The sequence below is a fragment of the Hemitrygon akajei genome, chromosome 1 (assembly GCF_048418815.1).
Source record: "Hemitrygon akajei chromosome 1, sHemAka1.3, whole genome shotgun sequence".
NCBI lineage: Eukaryota > Metazoa > Chordata > Chondrichthyes > Myliobatiformes > Dasyatidae > Hemitrygon > Hemitrygon akajei.
This window is the reverse complement of record NC_133124.1, coordinates 74,126,793-74,151,713: the sequence shown is the minus strand read 5'-3', so window position 1 is coordinate 74,151,713 and position 24,921 is coordinate 74,126,793. Positions and strand designations below refer to the sequence as shown.

Here is a 24,921-nt window from a genome sequence, read left to right as displayed (position 1 = left end):
ACTTGGAGTATTATTTGCAGTTTTGGTCACTGCGATGCTGAAGGTCTTGGAGAGTATTAGTTGTTCTCTAGGATGGTGCCTGGATTGGAGAGTATTAGCCACAAAAGGAGGATGAACACCTCAGATTGTTTTCTCTAGAGCAGCAGTGCCTGAGAGGAGACCTGATCGAGGGTAATTATCAGGAGTGTAAATAGTCTTTTTCCCATAAGGGAAATGTCAAATATTAGAGGGCATAGCTTGAAGGTGCGAGGAGAAAGATTAAAAGGGGACCTGAGGGCCAGCTTTTTCACACAGAGGGTGGTGGGTATCTGGAACATGCTGATGTAATTTAGGAAGTTTCATGGATATGGAAGGTTAGAGGGATATGAGCAAATCGTGAGCAATACTTGCCAAGGTGCCTGCCTGAGCTAAACCTGTTTGCCCACATTTGACTTGTATCACTCTAAACCAGTGATTCCCAATGGGGGCAGGATAGCCCCCCAAGGGAGGGGGCTATGTGTCCTAAGGGGGAGTTAGGGGAAATAGAAGTCGTTGGGGCACGTTCAACATTCTTGCGGTGGGGGGAAAGCAGCATCTGAACTTGAGGTTTGAGACCTGACCAAATATTAGCAGAGCAGGCACTTCCAAAACAAGTACAAGGCGCTGGAACCCAGGAAGAATCGCAGCTGTGCAGGCAGTGAAAAAGAGCTAATTAGTGTGCCTGCCAACCCTGAAGATTCCTCTTGAGGTGTTCAAAGCGACCTCAGCTGTCAAGAAGCATCTTTGAGGATGGTAAGACCTTGTATGATTGGTCAATCGTGCTAACCGGGATAGTTAGCTGAACACCAGCACAATGACGACCAACATTCAAATTCCAATCTGAATCGTTAATGTAATTTTCGCTGTTGTGATCGTCTTCATCTTCGCCTCGCCGTTCCTTTGCATGCCGCCACCATCGTTCCATCCATGTCAACTCACTGCTATCATCAACATCTGATAGGTATTCCCAGTTTGTTTTAATTCTTTAATTTAGCCCCATTAATGTTGGATAAGTACATATGGTGCAATCTGAGTCTGAAGGCAGTGAAGGCTTGAATTCTAATCCTCCTTTGACACAAAAATAAAAAGAGATGGTTGTGGACTACAGGAGTAATGGAGACAGGCTAACTCCAATTGACATCAATGGATCTGGGGTTGAGAGGATGAACAGCTTTAAGTTCTTCAGCTTTTACGTACCCCGTAACTGGGTCACTTACCAGCAAAGATAGAGAGGTCCGTTGAAGTCTGATGGTACTATTTTTAAAAGTCTTTATTTATAAAGGGGCACAAAAGTAAGGTTAATACAAACATTCAGATAATATACATCGTCAATACTCAATCTAAAGCGCGGGTATAGTAATAATCATCAATAAGAAATGGCTCTATCGTTTGTCTAGGGGATAATAGATTGTCCGATGGAAATATAAAAGTCACTCAGTTCAGGCTCAGTTCACGCAGGCTTCAGCCTTTGGGGACCGCTGGGTTTTCACTTGTTGGAGAGAGAGAGATTTGTGAGAAAAGAAACTTGCCCGGGTCGTTGATGAGATCAATCCGTTGAGTCGGGGGAGTTGGTTCCCCGTTGTTAGTTCAAGAAAATCGTTTCTGTGGTATCAGCCACCGGCTCCCAGGCAAGGGAACCGAACGCACGTGGCTTTCTTCAAATGGCTTCCCGCTATTACGGGATCGCTAGCGTTTCTTCTGGTGCGTCTGAGGGGGCTGTTCCTACAGCCCCTCTTTTATCCTGACTGGCAGGATTGAAGATGTCAGTCAGGTTGGTGGATGATGCAATCTCTCTCTCAACCCACCCACGTTGCCCGAGGGCTTGCACGTATACTAGTTTCCAATCCACAAATGTGTCTCCAAGGAACGAGGCATCCAGCACGTCTCTCTCTCATTTCCTGGGTCCACTGACTCACCCTCCCTTTGGTGCTCTTGCGATTCTCACAAAGGAGGGGGCTGCGGACATAACACAGCATAAACATCACCGAGGGTCTCATGTGGTCTGTACATACCGGCTGTGTGGTGAAAAAGGCACAACAGTGTCTCTCTCACCTCAGACAGTTGAGGAAGTTCAGTGTGGGTCCCCAAATCCTAAGAAATTTCTACAGGGGAACAATTTGAGAGCATCCTGACTGGCTGCATCACTGCCTGGTATGGGAACTGTACTTCCCTCAATCGCAGGACCCTGCAGAGAGTGGTGTGGACAGCCCAGCGCATCTTGTAGATGTGAACTTCCCACTATTCAGGACATTTACAAACACAGGTGTGTAAAAAGGGCCCGAAGGATCATTGGGGACCTGAGTCACCCCAACCACAAACTGATCCAGCTACTGGCATCCAGGAAACAGTACCACAGTATAAAAGCCAGGACCAACAGGCTCCAGGACAGCTTCTTCCACCAGGACATCAGACTGATTAATTCATGCTGACACAACTGTATTTCTATGTTATATTGACAGTCCTGCTGTACACACTGTTTATTATAAATTACTATAAATTGCACATATAGATGGAGACATAACGTAAAGATTTTTACTCGTATATGAAGGATGTAAGCAACGAAGTCAATTCAACTCGAGAAAATACAGAAATGTCAATGCAATGTTACACACCTGGAGTATGGTTTTATACCTTTCCTGTCAGATCAGTGATCACTCATGTGTCTTACTTGTAATAGTATACTGTCTAATGAAGCCATGAAACCATCAAGATTGCAGGAACACTTCCGTAAGACACCCTGAAAAAGCTACTTATGGTATTACTCAGTTCCAGAAGATGAAAGAAGCTTTTGAAAAGAGTTGTACACTTGAGTCATTTGTCACGAAAGCTAAAAATGACCTTGATAGTGATCTCATTGCTTTTTATAACATTTCCAAAATGATAGCAGTGTGGAAAATCTCATACAATTGGTGAAAGATTGGTAATGCCTGCTGTTTCAGAAGTGCTCACCACTGTTCTCAAAATGGATACAGAATTTTTAAAATCAATGCCTCTGAGTAATAACTCTGCAGCTCGTCATATTGATGAAATGAGTGAAGACATTTGGTATCAACTATGCACAGAGCTACAAAATCAGAATTTGTGATACCGTATGCATGCATCTACTGATGCTTCTGGACAACTGAATGAGTCAAATGTGCGCGGCAACGAGGCATTGCTAATGGCATATGTACACTTTATCAAAAATTGAATAGTTTATGAAGAGATTCTCTTTTGTAAAAAAAATGAAAACAAATATGATGAGCTCAAAACGTACACTGAGGATAAAAGTATTCCAATTAGGATCACGATTTCTTGTGCAACAGATGGAGCACCATATATGACAGATCACCATGCTGGTTTAGTGGCATTTATGAAAAAAGAAATTCCAAGTCTTTTTGCAATTCATTATCAAAATTATTGAAATTCAGAGTGATGAAGAAGCAAACATGCTTTTCAAAAATGTTGGTTTTGTGGTATGTGGCTACACTGTTTGGAGAAGAGCCAAACAGCTCTTCATTTGTATTTCCATCCTCCAACCTTCAGTACAGTGAACCACAGTTACACACCCCGTGGGTAACTTGTGACTGTCTTATGACCATGATGTAATTGTGTGTCTGGTGAGCGTGATGTAATGGTCTAATGATGGTGGGGTGATGTAATTTCCCTTCAGTGGGAGGTCACATGCTGTAATTTTCTTGCCAGTGAGAGGTCATGTGATGGCCTGTTTCAACAGGTATAAAACAGGAAAGACTTGCTGTGACACAGGTCAGTTCGTTGTTTAATTCATCAGTCTTGTGTAAGGGCAGAAAGGGTTACGGCAGCGTTATCTGTCAAGGAAGGTCAGTTCTTTAAGCCGTTTTTATTTCCTTTGTCGTAAATCCTTCGGGCAAGGCATATTTCGTCTGGGATCAGCAGTAACATCACATCGTTGAGGAATTTGTTACCTCAGGAAAGTCTCTCCTAATTGACTGCGTAAATTATTTGGATTTTCACATTTACCACTTTCAAGAACTGTGTTCGCATTTATGGCTTTAAGAACTGTTAAAGTTGCCATATAGCAGTTAACTTCTGGTTAAGTTAGTCATTTGTTTACTTTTCATTTGTTGTTGAGCTGAGTTTAAATAAATGTTTTACTTGTTTATAAAAAAACCTGTCTTAATTCTATATTCATTGTTGACGTACCGTAACACCACATACTCACAAAAAATAGAAACCGCTTGGACATTGTTACGTTTGGGGACTTGGGCTTTTACTCAGAAATTGATCAGATATTTCAGCTCTTGCTAGAAGCCATCAAGCTCAAAGATCACATTGATATTGAAGCTGCTGTGCAATGCACAGATACTGTGTAAGATAGATTTAAAGATAAAAATTTAAAGTGGAACCATTTTTCTCATGTTGGCGTATGGTGGACATGTTTTTGCACAATGGGGCACCAGAAAGTAAATTGTGCCTTTGAGGAGCATTGGCAAGTATGAAAGCACTTTAGGAGGGTTATTGAGCTAAAAAAAAAGAAAAGGTTGGGAAACACTGCTATAAACCTTTTGTATCTATGTAACTGTCAAAGTCTTTTAATTGTTCTGCCGCTTCTTCTGGCAGCGATCTCCATATATCAGCCACTCTGTGTGGGGAAAACTTTCCCTCAGTTCCCCTTTAAAACTAGTACCTTTCGCCTTAAATCAATGTTAATAGACAATCCAGGGGAAAAATAACTTTGACAATTTATTCTGTTACCTCCCATAATCTCATATATCTCTGTCAGTCACCCATCAGGTCTGTGTGTGTGAGTGTAAGAGAGGGTGGAAAAAAGCAGCTTGTGCACATCCTCCCAAAATATTTCAAGGGAATAAACGGGAACAAACAGGAATAGTGAGATTGGATGACAGGGTGAGGACCAGAACAAATCAGTAGCCTGTTACTGTGCTGTAAATATTTTGGTGGCTGGACAGCAAAGAAGCCAGACCGTAAGGGTGACTTTTGACTTCAAGGCTCCATCTGGTGGTGCTTCAAAGGTAGAACCTCCCAAGACAAGTTTCCTTGTTCAGGGTCTCAACCCAACACATTGACAGTTCCTTTCTACTCCCTCCTGCCAAACAGATGCTGCTTGACTATCTGAGGTTGCTGCAGAACCCAGCGTCTCCATCTCTTGTGTTTCCGTCAAACCATTCTCATTGTTTGTTTGGCCGAGCGTCTTTGAAGGGCTAATTGAACAGGTTCTTTATTGAATTATCTGTTCTGTATTCTCTGCTACATGATCTCTGATGTGCTATCCTGTTGAGATATTTAAAAATAGCATGCTTATTAGTCCACAGATGTTTATCTGGTGTGCCATTAATCAGAACGTTGGTACTGGCAGAGGTGAGGCAATTTGGTTTCACCGGCATAAGCCCTGTTTAGAGTCCAAGGTTCTACTCTAGAGAAACCTGTGGAAATAAACACTGCCTGGGGGTTTGCTTCGAATAGTGGATAATAGACAAACAACTATGGCTTTTGAGCAACAAACAGTTCTGGAGGAACTCAGTGCATTGGGTTTATTATTGTCATATATACTGAGGCACAGCAAAATAACTTTGTTTTGCATGCAGATTGTTTTATCACATCAGGGTTGTACAAAGAAAAAGCAACAGCAGACCAGAATGTTTTCGGTGGTGATGGTCATCCTGTGAGCTTCTCGGTAGTAGTAGTAGGCCTCCGTTAGTCTCGATGGACCATGGATTGCACCTTGCAAGCCTGGGCAAGGTTTTTTTTTATGGAAGACCGGCAGTTGCCCAAGCTGCAAGTCTCCCTCCAAGGGGAGGGCATTAGGACCCATACAGCTTGGCACCAGTGTCGTCGCAGAGCAATGTGTGGTTAAGTGCCTTGCTCAAGGACACACACGCAGCCTCGGCCAAGGCTCGAACTAGTGATCTTCAGATCACTAGATGAACGCCTTAACCACTTGGCCACGCGCCAACACACTTGTAGCACCTGTACAGGGAATGGACAATTGACATTTCAAGACTTTCATCTGGACTCAACATCTGAGACATCAACTGTCCATTTATCCCCCCACCACTGATGCCTCGATTGTAGCTCCAGATTCCAGTATCTGCTCCCCTCTTGACTTTTGATTCACTGAAACACCACTTCCTATGTCTCATCCCGCAACCACTCATCTGTTCCTACTTGAGTTGCGATCAATCCCTTGTTTATATGAGACTGCAGATGCTGAAATCGAGAGAAAGAAAACAAACTGGTAACGGGGGATCTCAGCTGCTCAGGCGGTATCTGTGAAGGGAAGGAGATGGTCGATGTTTTAGGTTGAGACACTCAGGATTGCAAGTGTGGAGGAAAGGTGAAATGGAGACTGTAAATTACCCCTAGTCTGGGTAAGTGGCAAAAGAACCAAAAGGGATTGGAGGAGGTTTGATGGACATGTTTGACAGAGTTACAGAGCCACTAGGAAATAGCAGAGGGAATCGGACTGATTGCCTTGCTAGAAAGTAATCTCCTCCTGCATCTCCTTCCTTCAATTCTGGCCTCTCGCACATCACCGATTTTAATCACTCCGTTATTGAGAGCCGTGTCTTTAGATACCAATGACCTAAGTTCTGTAATTCCTTCTCTAAACCTCTCTACCTTTGTTCAATTTTATTTTCATCTAACAGTAGATATACAACTAAATGGAGTAATGTTCCTCCGGTCTATGCTGTACCCACAATACATATATCACACAGCACATAAAACACAATGTGACCACTTATAAATTAATAGAATATATTTCAAAATGCACAGGTAAACAATACAGTAAACAGCTCCCTGTCCTAGTGATGAGAACTCAGTGCTGGTAGGGTATGCAATTGTCTGACAGCCTGGGGACTAATGAATACATCTCACTAAAATCCTTTTGTGCTCTTGCCTTTGAAGTAAGAGAATATTGGTGTTGGTGCTCCCTCTGCTGGTATATATTGCACACTGCTGGTTCTCTGATAATTTCTGGAAAGTGACACATGTTTTGATGTATTCATTCAGTAGAATAGGCTTTACAGGCTGGCCCAGCATTTAGTAGCCCATCCTGGGTTGCCTTTCTAAACCTTCCCTATCTATGTACCTGCCAAAGTATCTTAAATGTTGTTATTGTACCTACTTCAGCCACCACTTTTGTCAGCTTGTTTCATATGCTGACCACGCTCTGGGTGAAAACGTTGCTCCTCTGGTTCCATTAAAGCTCCTAAACCTATGTCATATAGTTCTTGATTCCTCAACACTGGAAAAAAGACTGTGAATTCCCTTGTCTATGCCCCCTCATGATTTTGTACACCTTTGTAATATCACCCCTCATTTACTTATAAACCTGTTCTGTCTGTAACCTAAGCCCTTAAGACCTGGCAAAATCTTCAATGGCTGCTTGTACTGGCCATTGTAACTCTGGAAAAGCATCTCCATCAATGCTTTTTATCATCTTGTACACCTCTATCCAGTCAGCTCTCATCCCCTTCGCTCCAAAGAGCAAAGCACTAGCTCGCTCATGTCCAGCCTTTATTTGAGAAGGGCTGTAAAGGAATAGAACTGATAACTATAGACAAGGTAAGACCAACATCTGTGTTAGGTAGGTTACTGGAGAGGATTCTGAGGCCTTCCCGAATTGCTGCAACCCTTGAGATGTGTGTATACCTCAGTTCTGTCCGGGAGGAGTTCTGTTATTTTGACTCAGTGACGGAGAAGGAAACAGCAATACATTTCCAAGTCAGGGTGGTGTGTGGCTTTGAGGGCAACACCCAGGTGGGGTGTCCCTCTGCTTTTGTTGCCCCTGTCCTTGAAACTGGTAGAGCTGATGCTGTTTAAGGTGCCTTAATGAGTCATAGATTGATACAGCGTAGACACAAGTCCCTTCTAGCCAAATGGTCCATTCCAACCATGGTGTCTATTTGTGTTAGTCCCATTTGCCTGCATTTGGCTCATCTCTCTTTAAACCTTTCCATTCCGTGTACCTGGCCAAGTGCTTTTTTTTAAATATATTGTTATAGTACCTACTTTCTCTGGCAGCTAGTGAGCCATAATGAGTTCCTGCAGTGGATACTGCAGATAGACTGAATTGCCTCCACTATGCATTTAATGAATAAAGATGAAGATTGTCTTTGTCAGATGTATGTGGAAATTTCTGCACTAACCTCCCACAAAGTCTGAGGGAACACCTAGTCAGGCTCATCTCCTCATGCTAGTCTAATATTAGAAGGCATGCATTTAAAGTGAGAGGGGTAAATTCAAAGAGGATATGCAGGGGCAGCTTTCCCACACAGAATGGTGGGTGCCTGGAATGTGATGTCACGAGTGGTGGTGGAGGCAAATGCAGCAGTGGTGGTCAATAATGTCTTAGATCGGCACGTGAATGTGCAGAGAGTGGAGGGAGGCAGAAAGGATTCATTTATATAAGTGTTTAATTCCCAGCTTAACAAGGTTGGCACAACACTGTGGGCTGAAGGACCCCTTCCTGTGATGTACTGTTCTATGTTTGATGTAGTCAAAAAGGTGCTGTGCAGTCTAATTCCACCCTGCAGCCCTGGGTCAGTAAGCCTGTAGACCTGGCCTTTCAAATCCTCGTCCCAGTACCGTGTACATGGGAGTGGGGGAGGCTTGCCTCACCTTTACACGCAGTGAGTTCCAGACTCTCGGGGCAAAAACAGTTCCTCGTCTCACCTCTAATGACTTTAAATCCTTCGATCACTTCAGATTCACTGGGTTTTGACCCCTCTGCTAAGGAAAATGCCATGGCTTAGTCTTCCCCCCCCCCCCACCACCATGCCCCCACCCTACTTCTATCTTTAATTCATCCTCTGTTATAAAGCCCAGATCTTACATGCTCTTATAACCACTTTCTCAAAGTTCAAATTTTTTAACAAAGCACATACAGCATATACACCCTTGTGATCCACCTTCTTGCAGGGAGCCTCAAGACAATGAGGTGTAATGGAACCCATGAAAAATCCCACACCACAAAGACCAGCCAACATCCAATGTGCAAAAGTGAGCAAACCGTGCAAGTGGTAAAAGAAAGAAATAAGTAAACAATGCATGGAACAAGAGCTGCAGGTTCCCTGACAGCTGTGAGTCGGTTCAACCCTGCATTCTATACATATTCATGGGCAGTGCAGAGCCATAGCTGCTGCCTCTCCCAATGAGCAGAAGCTACAAAAGCTTGAAAGCACAACAACCAGGCTCAAGGACAGCTATCCCACTTAATAAAGCTATTGAATAGTCCCCTAGTATGATAAAATGGGTCCTTGACGTCATAGCCTACATTGTTATGGCCTTGCGCCTTGCTGTCACCTGCGCTGTATTTTTCTGTAACACTTTATTCTGTATTCTTTTATTGTTTTACGTTGTACTAACTTGATTTGTATAGGTGGCATGCAAAATAAAGTTTTTCACTGTACCTTGAAATTAGTTGCCAGAGGAAGTGGTTGAGGCAGGTACATTAATCAGAATCAGAATCAGACTTTAATCGCCATGTACCTATGCACATACAAGGAATTTACTTCTGGCAGATGTTGTCTCCCTGCTCATAACAATAATAATGATAAATATAAATGAAAATATAGATTATACATACAGGTGGTGCAACATCTAAAAGACACTTGGACAGGTATGTGGATAGGAAAGGCTTGGGGGGGATATAAGCCAAACTCAGTGAAATGGGACTAGCTTAGATGGGCATCTTGGTAAGCATGGACCAGTTGGGCTGCATGGCTGTATGCACCAACTTGTTTAGAATTTAAGTTCCACTGCTGTAGTAATAATGAACACAGAGAATGGATCGATTTGTAATGTTAGTTCTGTGGCCAGAGACAACAGTTTATTTTATCTAGAGTCATTTAAGTGGTGGCATGTCAGATTGCTTGTTCAAAGAGGTGCAACACAAACAATGGGCTGAATTGCCTCTCATTCCGTATCATTTGTCCTTGAGTCAATAGTTGGGTGAATAATGGGAGGTTTTATGGGAATGTGTAAGCAGAGCTAATGAACAATCAAACAGGCATTGTATTATCATGCCAAATATGAAGTTTCCCAGGATCAATTGAAGTTCACTGTGCATCTTTATTAACATTAATAGCCCCCAACAATTACAGTTTTGTTTCAATAACATGCCTAATTGCTAAATATTAGCTGCTTCACACTGAGAGAATTGGAACTCGATGGTATAACTGGCTTTGGTTAATTTTGTTCAATCAGTATCAACATGAGGTTTCTCTTTTATGTTCTGGATTACCAAGGGGACCAAACAGTTGGCAAAACCCTGAGGAAGAAATTGTGTTAATACCGTACTGTGTCCAGCTTGTTCACCTATGGGAAACGTTGCCCTCAAGCAGATTAAAACACAGTTGCTGAAACAACAACTGCAAATAGGGAGGGGCTGGATGGCAGCAATGCTAACTATGTCATGGAAATTTCCACTCCAAGTAAACTAATAAATTTGTTAAGGTGATGTTCATACTGGCTGTGGATTCAAGTTATAAAGTGTAGAATTTAAGATGCAAAACTGTACTAGCTTTCAAGGAAAGAAACCTGCTGCCCTTCCCTAGTCTGATCCATGTGTACCTCCAGAACCAGCACTGTGGCCAATGCTTACCTGCCCCTGAATTGGCCAGGTTCAATTCTGCACCATTACCAGGATGTTGAAACAAAGAAAGACTGAAATTGGGTGGGCTACCTAGCATCAGCCTAGGTCCTTCTCAGAAATAGTGCGATACGATGGGCTCTGGTCCTCACAATCTACCTCATTTTAACCTTGCACCTTACAGTCTGCACTGAACTTCCTCAGAAACTGTAACACTTTATCTGTTATCGCTTTGGTTCAAATTCTGATTACGACCCAATGTCCTTCCTCAAATGATGAATTAGTTTCTCTCCATATTGAACAAACCTTAGAAGAAGCACTGAGAGCAGCAAGGGCAGAGAACGTCCTCTGGCTGGGGCCTTCAGTCACCAAGTGTGGTACAGTCACCAGCTTGGTAGCAGCACCACTGATCAAGCCGGTCCTGCAGCCAGGCCTGTAGTGGGTGAACCAACGTGGGACAAATCTGCTTAACCTCTTCACATCAGTCAGATGTGATAGTCTATGCTAACACTCCAAGGGTGAAGAACCCACTGTAGCATCCTAGTGGAGGTAAAGTTGTGCTTCCACACTGAGGCTAACTCTCAATGTGTTTGTGTAGCATTGTAAGCATACTAAATGGGATAAACTCACAATGGCAGCTCACAAGTAAGAATGCTGGCTGATGATTACACAATACTCAATTCCATTCAGAATCAGGTTTACTATCATTGCCTTAGATGATGTGAAAGCTACTGCAAAACAACAGTGCAAAGACATAAAAATTACTGTAAGTTACAAAATGCTTCAGAAAATGAGGAATACTGAGGTAGTGGCCATTCAGAAATCTGATGGGAGAGGTGAAGAAGCTTTGTCTGAATTGTTGAGTATGAGTCTTCAGGCTTCTGTACCTCCTCCCTGATGGTAGTAACAAGAAAAAACATGTCCCAGCTGGTGAGTGTCCTTAGTGATGAATGCTACTATCTTGAGGTGCCGTCTCTTGAAGATATCCTCAAAGGTGGGATTAGAGCTCCTTACCCCAACCCCACTGTAAGTGAAGCAGCCATGCCTGCATCTAGGCAATATTTAGGCCACAAAAGTTCCAGGCAATGACCAAGACAAGAGTCTAAGCACCTTCCCTTGACATTCAGTGCAACATTATCAATGAGTCAGATTATTCAGTACAGAGTCTATTCAGCCCAACTTGCCCATACCAACCAAGCTGCCTTCCTGAGCTATTTGCTTGCATTTGTTCCATATCCATCAATGTCTTTATCAGTAACATCCTGAGAGTCACCATTGATCAGAAACTCAGCTGGGCCAACCAGATAAAAGTCAAAGTCAAGTTTATTTTCATCTGCACAAGTACATTCACACACAGGTACAATGAAGAACTATTTTCAGCAGAATCACAGGCACGTTGCATCGTGTAAGCAAAATTCTTAAAGAAAAACATAAATTGAACATATTGTACCCAAAGAAAGTAAATAATTAGAGCATAAAGAAAATCCATCTTAATGCAAAGTGATCATAGTGTTGTGAAGCAGGAGTGTTTAAAGTTTTGCCAAAGGCTACGAGAGCAGGTTAAAGTCTGGGCATTGCAAACCTCTGCACTTTTGATGAGATGTGCAGGTCCTGCCTGTGAAGGGACTTAATGGTATCTGAGATAACACAACTGATTGATTGACACTGCATTCACCCACCTCTCCCCATAAGCATCCCTTCCCTCATCTGGGAGGACAGTGTGCGGAGTCTGCACACCCGCTTATCTTTGGGACGATACCGGAGCACCCGGGGGACCAGGTCACAAGGAGATGTGCAGACTGCACCATGCGGTACTGAGGCTGGGATTGAACCCAGGTCTCTGAAGCCTTGAGCAGCACTATGCTAAGTATAAAGTCTCTACTTAAGGATTAACAGAAGACAGCACAGATGCCGGCCCTTGAGCCCAACTAGTCTATACTGATCAAGGTGCCTACCCAGGAACTCCCAATTTCCTGCATTGGCCCAAATCCCTCTAAGCTCCTCCATTCCAAAAATGATATGATTGTATCTGCCTCAACCACTTCCTCTGGCAGCAAGTCCCATATACTTGCCACCCTCCAGTTGCCCCTCAGTTCCTTTTTAAAATTTTCCCCTCTTATGCCAAACTTGCGTCCTCCAATTTTAGTGGTATTCACACTAGTCTTCAAGACCTCTGCTCCTTTAATGGGAGGTGTGGTGAAAGTGTGTCTCTTTGCTTTGATTATTTAACTGCTCATACTTGGTACTGAAGAGGTGATTATATACAAACTGTTTTTTAAAAAACCAGCTGTTTTCAGTACAATCAGTACCTCTCATCTCAAATCCTGTGTCTTTCCCTGGAAAAGACACATTGCAGTTATTGCACAATGAGGGGATTGAGAAGGTGAAAGAATGTGTTCTTCCCCACCTCCTTCACTTTCTCTGGTTCTAGGAGGCTGGAACTTAAAGCCTATAATGGCCTAAGAATGATGTCTGTTGTTGGGCCTCAGGAATCCTCTACCCCAGAAAGCCAAGGGTTAAGTTCAGCTGAGCAGTTAACCTTGAGGCCAGGCAAATACAATATTTCACAAAGTGCACTGCAGATGCTGTGATCAAATCAACACGTACAAACAAGCTGGATGAACTCAGCAGGTCGGGCAGCATCCGTTGAAAGGAGCAGTCAACGTTTCGGGCCAAGGCCCTTCGTCAGGACAAAGACCTGCTGAGTTCATCCAGCTTGTTTGTACGATACTTCACATCCCCTATTATAGTCACGGAGCATAGAAGCAGCCCTTCAACCCGTCATCACATCTCACTGACCCAACTGCATTTTCTCCCTGCAACTCCCCCCAGCTTCTACCTCTCACCCTTACAAAAGGGGCGACTTACAGCAGCCAACCAAACTACTGACCCACGTCTTTGGGATGTGATAGGAAACCAGAGCACCCGGGGGAAACCCACAGGGTCACAGGGAGAGTATGCAAACTCTGCACACAGACAATGTTCAAAGTCTCCTGCACTGTGAAGCAGTGGCTCTCTCAGCTGTGTTGTCCATTCCCCTGGGTGCATCATTGTCCAACCCCGCTGGTCCCTCACTGATGCATCGTTCTTACATGTGCTCAACGCCTTGTGTGCACACTTAGAAAGGCAGAATAAAACTACACCTTTGCAAATCACTTCAGCATCTGGTGACCCTTTGATCTCTGTCACAGAGGCCGATGTCACAACATCTTTCCAGAGGACGAAACCTTGCCAGATATCAGCCCCCGGCGGTGTACCTGGAAGGTCACTGAAAACCTTAGGAAAGCAAATGGCTGGAGTGTTCAACAGCATCTTCAGTCTTTCACCATTACAGTCAGAGGTTCCCACCTGCTTCAAAGAGATATCAATCATGCCATTGACCAGGAATAGCAGGGTGAACTGCATCAGTGACTATTGCCCAGCAGCACTCACATCTATTACGATGAAGTGTTTTGAGAGCTGATCATGGCTACAGTTAATTTTCCTACTGGCACAAAAGGTCTGCAGTGGGCACGATCTCATTGGCACTCCACTGGGCATTGGGCCACCCAGCAGTACTTATGTCAGGATGCTGTTTATTGATTACAGTTCAGTGTTTAACACCATCATCATCTCAGTACTAAACAACGTGCTTCCAAAACCTGGGCCTCTGTGCCTCCCTCTGCAACTGGATCCTGGTAATCTTCATTCCCCTTCCTGAAATCCACAATCAATTCCTTGCTCTTGCTGACATTGAGTGCAAGGTTGTTGTTGTACCATTCAACCAGCTTATCACATCTGGGATTTTGCCAACAACAGGTGCATTATCGGCAACTTTGTAGATGATGCTTAAACTGTGCCTAACTACACAGTCATGGGTGTAGAAGGAGTAGAGCAGTGGGCAAAATACGCATCTTTGAGGAGCACCTGTGTTGATTGTCAGCAAGCAGGATATGTTATTTCTGATCCAGTCATGGAGTCATTTTCAAGGACTTCTTATAACTCGAGTTCTCAGTATTAATGTTTATTTGCATATTTGTTGTTTGTCTGTCTCATGTATAGTTCTTCATAAATTCTATTGTATTTCTTTATTTCCCATAAATGCCTGCAGGTAAATGAATTGTAAAGTAGTACTTTGATAATAAATTTGCTGTGAACTTTGAACTTACATAAGTATATACAATTATGAAGAGAGTAGATGAGACGAAGGTGGGAAGGTCATTTCCAGTGGTAGATGAGACTAAAGTTTTATTTATTTATTTAGAGAGCTGGTGCATAGTGCACCTTTCTAGTCCACCGAGCCTTGCTTCCCAGCATCCCACCGATTTAACCCTAACCTGATCACAGTACAGCTTACAATGATCAATTAACCTACTAACCAGTAGATCTTTGGACTGTGGGAGGAAACTGGAGCACTTGGAGGAAACCCACGCACACATGGGAAGAACTTACAAACTTTATTACAGAAGACACTGGAATTGAACTTCAGCGCTCTAAGTTGTAATGGTCTTGTGCTAACCGCTACACTGGCGTAGTGCCCTTGGGGAACATAGCCTCAGGATTCTGGGCAATAGATTTAGGATGCTTTTCCTAGGAAATAATGAAATCTGTGGAATTCCCTGGCCCTGGGAAGATGTAGAGGTAACTTCATTACATATATTAAAAGCACAGTTTCTTACCATAATAGAGGAATTAAGGGTTATGGGGAAATGAGAGGTAGATGGAGCTGAATCTATGGACAGATCAGCGGTGATCTTATCGAGTCATGAAGAGAGCTTTTGTCACATTGACCAACTGGAGTCGGGATGTTATGTTGAATTTGTTTAGGACATTGGTGAAGCCTAATTTGGACTATTATCTGTAGTTCTGGTCACCGACCTACAAAAGTATATCAATAAGATTGAAGGAGTACAATAAAATTTATAAGGATGTTGCTGGAACTTGAGGACCTGTGTTATAGGGAAAGACTTAGGATGACTTTTTTCCTGGAACATATGTGAATGAGGGGAGGTTTGACAGAGGTATACAAACATATGGGGGGGATAGATAGGGTAAATGCAGTCAGGTTTTTCCACTGTGTTTGAGTGAGGGGTTCAGGGGTTAATGGTGAAAGGTGAAATATTTAAGGAGAATCTGAGGGGAAGCTCCTTCACTCAGGGTGGTGTGAATGGTGGATACAGGTTCGATGGTAATATTCAAGAGAAATTTGGATGAGAACATGGATGGGAGGTGTATGGATGGTGCAGGTTGATGGGACTAGGCAGACTAACAGTTTGGCACGGACTAGATAGGCTGAGGAGCCTGTTTCTCTGCTGTGGTGCTCTGACTCTATTCAGGATTCCCTAAAGGTTAGCTTGCAATAGTAGTCAGGAGTAAGAAAGGCAAATGTAATGTTAGCAATCTCTTTAACAGGACTAGGATGTAAAAACTAGGGTGTAAATGCTGAGGCTTTATAGACCGTTTCAGGAGCATTGTGAGCAGTTTTGGGCCCCTGATCCAAGAAAGGGTGTGCTGGCATTAGAGGTTTGCAAGAATGATCCCAGGAATGAAAGGGTTAACATGTGCCGAGCCTTTGATTAGATAAGATACAACTTTATTTATCCCAAAGGAGATTATTGTTGCAAGGTTGTTCAGTCAGAAAATATACTTTAAAATACAAAATGTAAGCAGTGAAGCACAAAGAAGAATCCAAAACGTGCTTTAAAAAGTAATAGTGCAAAGTACAGCTGTGACAGTGAAACTGTATACTTATGGAGTCTAATAGCCAGAGGGAGAAAGGATCTCTTGTGGTTTTCAGTGGGGCACCTCGGTGGAATCGGTCTGTTACTAAAGGTGCTCTTCTGTTTGTCCAGTACGTCATGGAGGGGGTGAGGGGGATTGTCCAAAATGCTCCATAGATGCTCTGGGCCTGTACTTGCCGGAGTTTAGAAGAAAAAGTCCCATTGAAACTTACAAATATCGAAAGCCTGAGATAGACTGGACATGGAGAGGATGTTTCTAAAATGTGGAGAGATAAGGCCAAAGGAGCACACACAGAATAGTTCAAAGTTCCTTTAGTTCAAAGTACATTTCAGTATGTGTGCATTATACAACCTTGAGATTCATCTCCTTACAGACAGCCACAAAACAAAGAAACCCAAAAGAACCCATTAGAAGAAAAAGACTTTCAAGCACCCAATGTGCAGAGAGAAAAAAATGCAAATCACGCAAACAATGAAATCAAGCAAATGGCATTCATGACCCAAAGTAAGTCCAAGAGCAGGCCTCAGCCTCAATTCAGCACGGAGCTGAATAACTATTGCGATACCCTCAGGGATGGAGTTCAGAGAAGGCCTTGTCCTCAGTTCAGCCTAGAACTGAGGAAACATCGTGGAGCAGTGAGTGGACCTACCCCGACCCTTGCCACTTGTCCCAACGCCCTGCCTTTTCAATCCATCAGGCCTGGTTTTTAAATTGTCTAAACATCAGGTCATTCTTCATGTTAGGACCCAGGCCCTGTCACATTGAAATGCTCTGGATCTAAACCCCACCGCTACGGTTTGGCCCGTACCCAAACTTTTCAAATCAGCCTTGCACTTAGATCGATCAAACCTTGCACCCCATATAGGTGAATGAGCCTTGAATCTGCCTCTCTGCTCCAAATGTGCTCCACTCCACTAGCCCTAACTTTGCATCAAATATACCTCGACCTTGCCTCAACTTTGCATTACACCTACATGCTTCAACCCTCGACTTGGCCTCGCCTCTCCATTGTTTGCAGTGATGGTTTTCATAAATTTTTACAAGGAAAAGTGTTATTAATGAAGTATTTAGTTGTATTCTTTGTTTTGTTTGCCACCAGTATGTAATCACTGGGCTTCACCAGTGCCATCTTAAACCAGAAGAAGACATGAGGAATTTCTTTCACCGGTTGGTGGTGAATCTCTGGAATTCATTGCCACAGACAGCTGTATAGGCCAAATTATTAAATATCTTTAAAGCAGAAGTTAATATATTCCTGATTATTAAGGGCATCAAAGGATATGGGGAAAATGCAGGAGGTGGGGCTGCGATTTAAATAAATCGGCCATGATCAAATGACAGATTATACTTGATGGGCCGAATGGCCTAATTCTATTCCTGTGTCTATGGTTTAAGGTAAGGGGGAAATTCAAAGTGGACTGGAGAGGTAGAGATTGCTGGGTATATGGAATGAACTGCCAGAGGAAGTGTTAGAGATGGGTGCAGTTACAACGTTCAAGAGTCATTTAGACAGATACGAATCAAATGTCTGCAAATGGGACTAGCTCGGGATGTCATGGACCAGTTAGCTGAAGGACTTGTTTCCCTGCTTGTATAACCTTATGACTCTGAGGGTGTTGTCACACTGTTGGGGGTGGGGGGGGGAAGAAGTTGAAAACTGCTGCTAACTTTTCACCAGTTTGGTGAATTCACTCTGCTCTACCGTTAACCCCAAATATCTGCTTGTTTTCCAGGGCTGAGGATCCATCAGGACCAAATGACAAAGGTAATTGAATCCATTGGCTGATACAACATCCTGTAACTGTAAGGATTAGGCAATCAGAAACTGGCCATGTAAACATTTAATCCTTGCTCTTTCTCCAATGTACAGTATTGTCACATGTCTTTGGTGCAAATCTATTATACGTTTACTCAGTTGGCTTATAATGTCAAGCTTGGGACTCAATTGTAGCCGGATCCATTTCTGGGGGTTTCCTCCCATCAACTGTCCAGTGTATGCAGGCTCTTGTATCTCCATTGAATGTTACACATTGTTTTCAGTCTGTTGGTCAGGTTTTGATGTTAGCAATCCAACTCCCACCTCTCTGAGTTGCTATAATCATTCTGTTAACTTTCCCTTGGACTCTCCCCAATTTTACCAATGCAGTATAGAAAGCGTCCTATCCAAATGCAATGGTAACTGCTCTGGCCAGGAGAACAAGAAATTGCAGAGAATTGAGAACACAGTCCAGTCTATTATGAAAAGCAGCCTCCCCTCCATTTACTTCGTCTACATTGTCTCAGTAAAGCAACTGGATAATCAAAGACCCCACTCAAACCAGACATTCGCTCTTCTCCCCTCTCCAATCTGGTAGATGATACAAAATCCTGAGAGTATGCTCCTCCGGGCTCAAGAACAGCTGTTATAAGATTTTTGAATGGACCTCTCATACAACATAGATGAACTCTTAATCTCTCAATCTTCCTCGTCATGGTCTTTTCTCCTTATTTGTCTATCTGCACTGCACTTTCTCTGTAACTCTCACATGGTGGATTGGATAGTGGACGACTTGACAGATAGACCTCAGTATGTGCGGTTGGGAGACTGTAGGTCTGACACGGTGGTCAGCAGCACAGGAGCGCCGCAGGGAACCGTACTCTCTCCGGTCCTGTTCACCCTGTACACATCAGACTTCCAATATAACTTGGAGTCCTGCCATGTGCAGAAGTTCGCTGATGACACAGCCATAGTGGGGTGTGTCAGGAATGGACAGGAGGAGGAGTATAGGAAACTGATACAGGACTTTGTGATATGGTGCAACTCAAACTACCTGCGTGGTGGACTTTAGGAGATCTAGGCCTCATATGGAGCCAGTGATCATTAATGGAGAATGTGTGGAGCAGGTTAAGACCTACAAGTATCTGGGAGTACAGTTAGACGAGAAGCTAGACTGGACTGCCAACACAGATGCCTTGTGCAGGAAGGCACAGAGTCGAATGTACTTCCTAAGAAGGTTGGCGTCATTCAATGTCTGTAGTGAGATGCTGAAGATGTTCTATAGGTCAGTTGTGGAGAGCGCCCTCTTCTTTGTGGTGGCGTGTTGGGGAGGAAGCATTAAGAAGAGGGACGCCTCATGTCTTAATAAGCTGGTAAGGAAGGCGGGCTCTGTCGTGGGCAAAGTACTGGAGAGTTTAACATCGGTAGCTGAGCGAAGGGTGCTGAGTAGGCTACGGTCAATTATGGATAACTCTCAACATCCTCTACATAGCACCATCCTGAGACAGAGAAGCAGTTTCAGCGACAGGTTACTATCGATGCAATGCTCCTCAGACAGGATGAAGAGGTCAATACTCCCCAATGCCATTAGGCTTTACAATTCTACCGCCAGGACTTAAGAACTTTTTAAAGCTATTATTAATGCTTTTTGAGATGGTGATTTAGATGCATATCACATTTTTTTTACTGAGTTAAGTATTGTATGTACCGTAGATTCCGGATTATAAGCCGCTACTTTTTTCCCACATTTTGAACAGCTTTGAACTCTGCGGCCTTTAATCCAGAGCGGCTAATACATGGTTTTTTTTCATGCCGCCTCGTAAACATTTTGCCTCGTAACAGTAGACCAATAAAATTGATGAGTAGTTCACAGAGGTCCAATGAAATTGTACGATAAATCAAGCGCACTTTCACAATTAAATTATTGTAAATCAGTCATTTGTACTCACCCTCATCAACATGGAAAACACTCGAAGAAAAGCACATCAGACCCGAGCACATCAGACCCGAGCACATCAGACCCGAGCGAAAACGCTGCTTTTAAGTTAAAGGCGATCAATAACTTTTCCTGGTAGGCTGCAGTATATATATTTTTACCAGTCGCTAGGAGATATTGGAATGTTGTTCGTGCTGTTCAGTAAAAAAGTATATGCAACGTAATTTGTGTTACCGATACGTATGTATATTTAAAAGTAGCCGTATTACAGGCACGGTTCGAAAAAAAGCATTTGCAATATATATTTGTTTGTTACCATATGGATTTAATTAAAAGTTAAAAAATCCTCACGTGTAATATCTTTCTGTGTAAATATCTCATATTACAACATGGGACACCTGCGGCCGAAAATCCGGTGCGGCCTAAAATCCGGTGCGGCCTGTACAAGTAAAAAATTGATTTTATTTCTAAAATTAGAGCCAGCGGCTTTTAATCAGGTGCGCTCTGTAGTCCGGAATCTACGGTAATTAGTTTTGCTACAACAAGTGTATGGGACATTGGAAAAAAGTTGAATTTCCCCATGGGGATGAATAAAGTATCTATCTATCTATCTATATTCTGTATTTTATTATTACCGTTCCCTGTACTACTGTAATATACTTATGTTTTGGAATAATCTGTGTGGATGAAATGCAAAACAAAGCTTACTAATGTTTCTCAGTAGATGTGATAATAATGAATTAATTGCCAATTACCAAGTTTCGATTTAGTTCATCTAATTTTCTTTTCTTTGTAGTCTTGGAATAGGCAAATCAAGATCCCAGAGAAGAATTGGACAGTTTTCAAGAGTGGAAGGGTTACAGGTTATAGAGTTGACAAGGCCAGCAAAGAAAGTGCCTCAGAGCCTTGGCAGTCCATTTTTAACCCAAACAGGGATTCAGCAAAGCAAAGGTTGCTTCAACAGACGAAGATGAGGAACCTTCTGCTGAAAAAGTACTTGAAGCCGATGAACCTGACATCTTTCCAGTTGTCAAACCGGACTCTGGTTACCGATGCAGTTCATGAGGAAAGGAAGAGATTCCTGGCCAACTTTTGCAAGAAGCTTTACATCAGCAGGCGCAGGCGCTCTCTCAGCCGACTGGTATCTCAGGTTTATGTGGAGGAGAAGCACAAGCTGCTATACTGTGAGGTGCCCAAGGCGGGCTGCTCAAACTGGAAACGCATTCTGATGGTGCTGAGTGGCCTTGCCAAGTCACCAGGCAACATCTCACATGATTTTGTGCACTACAGCAAGCAGCTGCGGCGCCTCGACAGCTACAGTCTCAGGGAGTCCTACGAACTACTCAACAGCTTCATCAAGGTCTTGTTTGTCAGGGACCCCATGGAAAGGCTGGTGTCTGCTTTCCGTGACAAGTTCGAACACCCCAACAGCTACTACCACCCAGTATTTGGCAGGGAGATCTTAAAAAAGTACAGAGCCAATGCCAGTGCTGAGGCTCTCCGAACAGGCTCGGGTGTGACTTTCAGAGAGTTTGTTCAATACCTCTTGGATCCACATAAGCCCATTGGCATGGACATCCACTGGGAACAAATTAGTAAGCTCTGCTCTCCTTGTCTGATCAATTATGACTTTATTGGAAAGTTTGAGAGTTTGGAGCAGGATGCTAACTACCTCCTGAAGCTGATCGGTGCCCCTGAGGGGTTACAATTCCCAAGTTTCAAAGACAGGCACTCCTCAGATGAGAGAACTACCTCTGCTGTGGTCGAACAGTATCTTGCCCAAGTAACCCCCTCAGAGAGACAGCAGATTTATAATTTCTATTATCTGGATTACCTCATGTTTAATTATTCCAAGCCATATCTTTAGCGTGGCTTTGGATTGAAAGAGTAATTTATCAACAAATATCTTTAATATATTTTGTGACACAGAAGTTATTTTAATACTTTTCTATTGGATTGGTATAGCATTCAGTCATTTTGACTCTTCTTGATCCCAGCAGTTAATCTTTGACATAAAAGAAATTGTGAATTTCCTCAGCTGATTCATGAACATCGGCATTATGTACCAAAGCTAAACAAGTTTGGGGCTGTGGAGGAAGGTGATTGAATCATCTGCTACTTTGGTTCTCTTGAAGCCTGGTCCCAGCTAAGTTGGAGCATCTAGTTTTGGTATTGATTCTCCCAAATCTGGAGTGAGAATATTCATCACCATTCGTCACAAGTAACAACTTTAAGACTTCGATGCCTTTGGTAGTTAAGTGGCTTCTGCACACTCAGTGGCTGAAGTTAAGGCACATCCATTCTGAGGAGGTGTTGGGGGTCTCTCATCAGACTCCAAAAAGTAGAACAAAGTAGAGAAAATTGAAGGGACCTGAAAGGTTGACTAGGAATCAAGATTCTGCCGTATTCTCCCACAATACTGATAGTGAAAATTTTTACATGTTTTTGCAGGAGGTGGACATACTTCTGAGAGTAAGTGTTGTGCAAGGCTTTTAATGGTATTTTTTAAGTTAACCCTACAGTACACCTAAGGTCATTGTAGGAATCTTTGTCATAGAATAATTCTACTTGAAATTACAGAATAAAGAACACACTCTGCATAACCTTGTCTTCTTTGGGCTTTGGGCAAGATGGGATGTATGTCAAGGGGTGGGGGATGTTTTTGAATAATTTGATTCATTTCTCTTGGTTTTTAATACGCTTCAGTTTGGCTGAGTGAAATAGAATCAACACCATTGTGGGCCAACACATCTATTCTATTCTGGAGATAAAAATGCATAAAGTTCACTAGCTTAGTGTAGAACAATAGAGTGCAAGAATAGTCCCTTTGGCTCACAATGTCCTTGCTGAAAACAACGCCATATTAAACTAAATCTCTTCTGTCTGCACATGATCCATGTGAATGCAAAATGTGAATAAGTTTTGAGATTTTCTCCTGTTATATGGGAGTAGTGTTGAGATTTAGTCCACAAAACGTACCTGAATTTCCTTATTCTTTTAAGAAGGAATGTAGAATCAGAATTGGATTCACATTCATTATCACTGACGTAGTGAAACTTGTTTTATAGCAGCAGACAGTGACAGATTTACTATAGGAATAGAGTAGTGGGCTAACCATACATCCTTGAGGTATGTCTATGTTGATTGTCAGCGAGGAGGAGATAATATTACCGATCCATAAAGACTGTGATCTCCTGATGAGGAAATCAAGGAGCCATTTTCAGAGAGAGGTACAGAAGCCCATGTTTTGAAGCCTGTTGATAAGTTCTGAGGGGATGATGGTGTTGAACCTCAAGCTATAGTTGATAAACAGTAGCCTGATGTGTGTATGCTGTTGTCCAGATGCCCCAAAGTCAATGGAGAGCCATTGAAATTATGTCCATTAGACCTGTTGTGGTGGCACACGGGTTGTGGTAGGTGTTGGTCCAGAAATGTGGCAAATATTTAGCTGGTTCATGGAGCATTTGTGAAAGGAGCAGCAGAGATGGGTTTCATGTCAATGGACTTTCATTAGCTGCTGAATATTTCCAGCATTTGTGTTTTCTGACCCTCTTCTTGGCTTCCATCCACCTTGAATAGTATTGTTGGGCAGGGTTGGGTGATTTCACTTGGGTGATCACACGTGATGTAACATGAGATTGTAGGATTTAGACATTGTTTACAAACTGACTGAAGCATTAAAAATTCAAAATCTGCAGATGCTGTAAATCTGATATAAAACCAGAAAAAGCTGGAAACTCTCAACAGGTCAGGGAGCATCTGCAGGAACAAAACTGCCAATGCTTCTAGTCAAAGATCTTAGTTGTTCCTTAATTACTGTTAAGCATTTAAGAATCATTTCATGTGACTGTGCTTTAAGTGGCTGTAGTGTATGGTGGAGAAAGTACCAGAAGCAGTATGTCTGGAAGGAAATGGTGGTAGAAATGTTGATAATCTGTATACATTCTCATTAATAAAATATCTATGTTGATTGTCCTACACTCTTTATACCTCTTTTTGCAGCAATATTTCTTTTGTTGGTTGTGGAGTCCAATCATGAATCTTGATGCAGGGTTTCAACACGACATGTTGACAATTTCATCACCCCCACCCCACCCCCCACAAGTGCTGCTCAACCCTTTCAGTTTCTCCAGCAGATTGTTTATTGCTCAAGATCCCAGCATCTGCAGTTCTTTGTGTCTCCAGTGTAACAATGAGGGAAGGCCGACTGGAGACAACCAAACGAAATACCACATGAATGCAACAGAAAGCTGGAGTCACGGTGAGGATGAAGATTGCCTCAGACTGCCGGATGCCATCACCACCCCACCCCAAACCATTGGTATCCAAATCTGGAAAAACTGGCACCAGTTCAAGGCCACTTGTTTGTTTGAACTATAGCTGTAGTGACTAGAGCATGGACCCTTAATCCCAAAGCTGGACAACAGGCCCCAGGAGAGGTGTGGCCAGTTATGGTTAGAAATGAAGATCAATTAACCTGGAGAGGGAAGTGATAGAATGTGCTGAATCCATATTGACCATTCACACTAATCCCATTTTTATTCTCCCCACATTCTCATCATCTCTCTCTAGATTCTACCGCTCAACCACATACTAGGAGTAATTTACCCACAGTATTATTAACCCACAGTTACAGGGAGAACCTGCAAAATCAACACGTGAGGATGGAACACGATCTCTGGAGCTGTTGTGAGTCAATGACAGCTCAGACCTAGATTAATACTGTGGCGAAAGGCCGAGGTGGAGGGGATATGTGGTGTTAAAGTCACATTTATTGTCATTTGCACAAGCACACATATACAGGTGTAATGGAAAATTTCAGCTGCAGCATCACAGGCTCAGGCACTTGTCAAGTTGACATAACAGTTCATATCAGCACTGTTGATAAGACTTGTGTTCACTTGCCTATAACTA

At 42.9% G+C, this 24,921-nt stretch overlaps 1 protein-coding gene and 1 long non-coding RNA gene across 3 annotated transcripts in view; one reads left to right on the top strand and one right to left on the bottom strand.

Annotated features, from left to right (window-relative positions):
- Window positions 1–24,063, top strand: part of LOC140727896 (carbohydrate sulfotransferase 9-like) — a 76,911-nt gene extending 52,848 nt beyond the window's left edge. The window contains exons 3-4 of the mRNA XM_073045837.1: window positions 18,049–18,080; window positions 20,804–24,063. Of these exons, the coding sequence (XP_072901938.1) occupies window positions 18,049–18,080; window positions 20,804–21,874 (1,103 nt within the window). The 3' untranslated portion in view covers window positions 21,875–24,063. The remainder of the gene's footprint in view (window positions 1–18,048; window positions 18,081–20,803) is intronic.
- Window positions 1–24,921, bottom strand: part of LOC140727913 (uncharacterized) — a 120,238-nt gene that overhangs the window by 71,387 nt on the left and 23,930 nt on the right. The window lies entirely within an intron of this gene.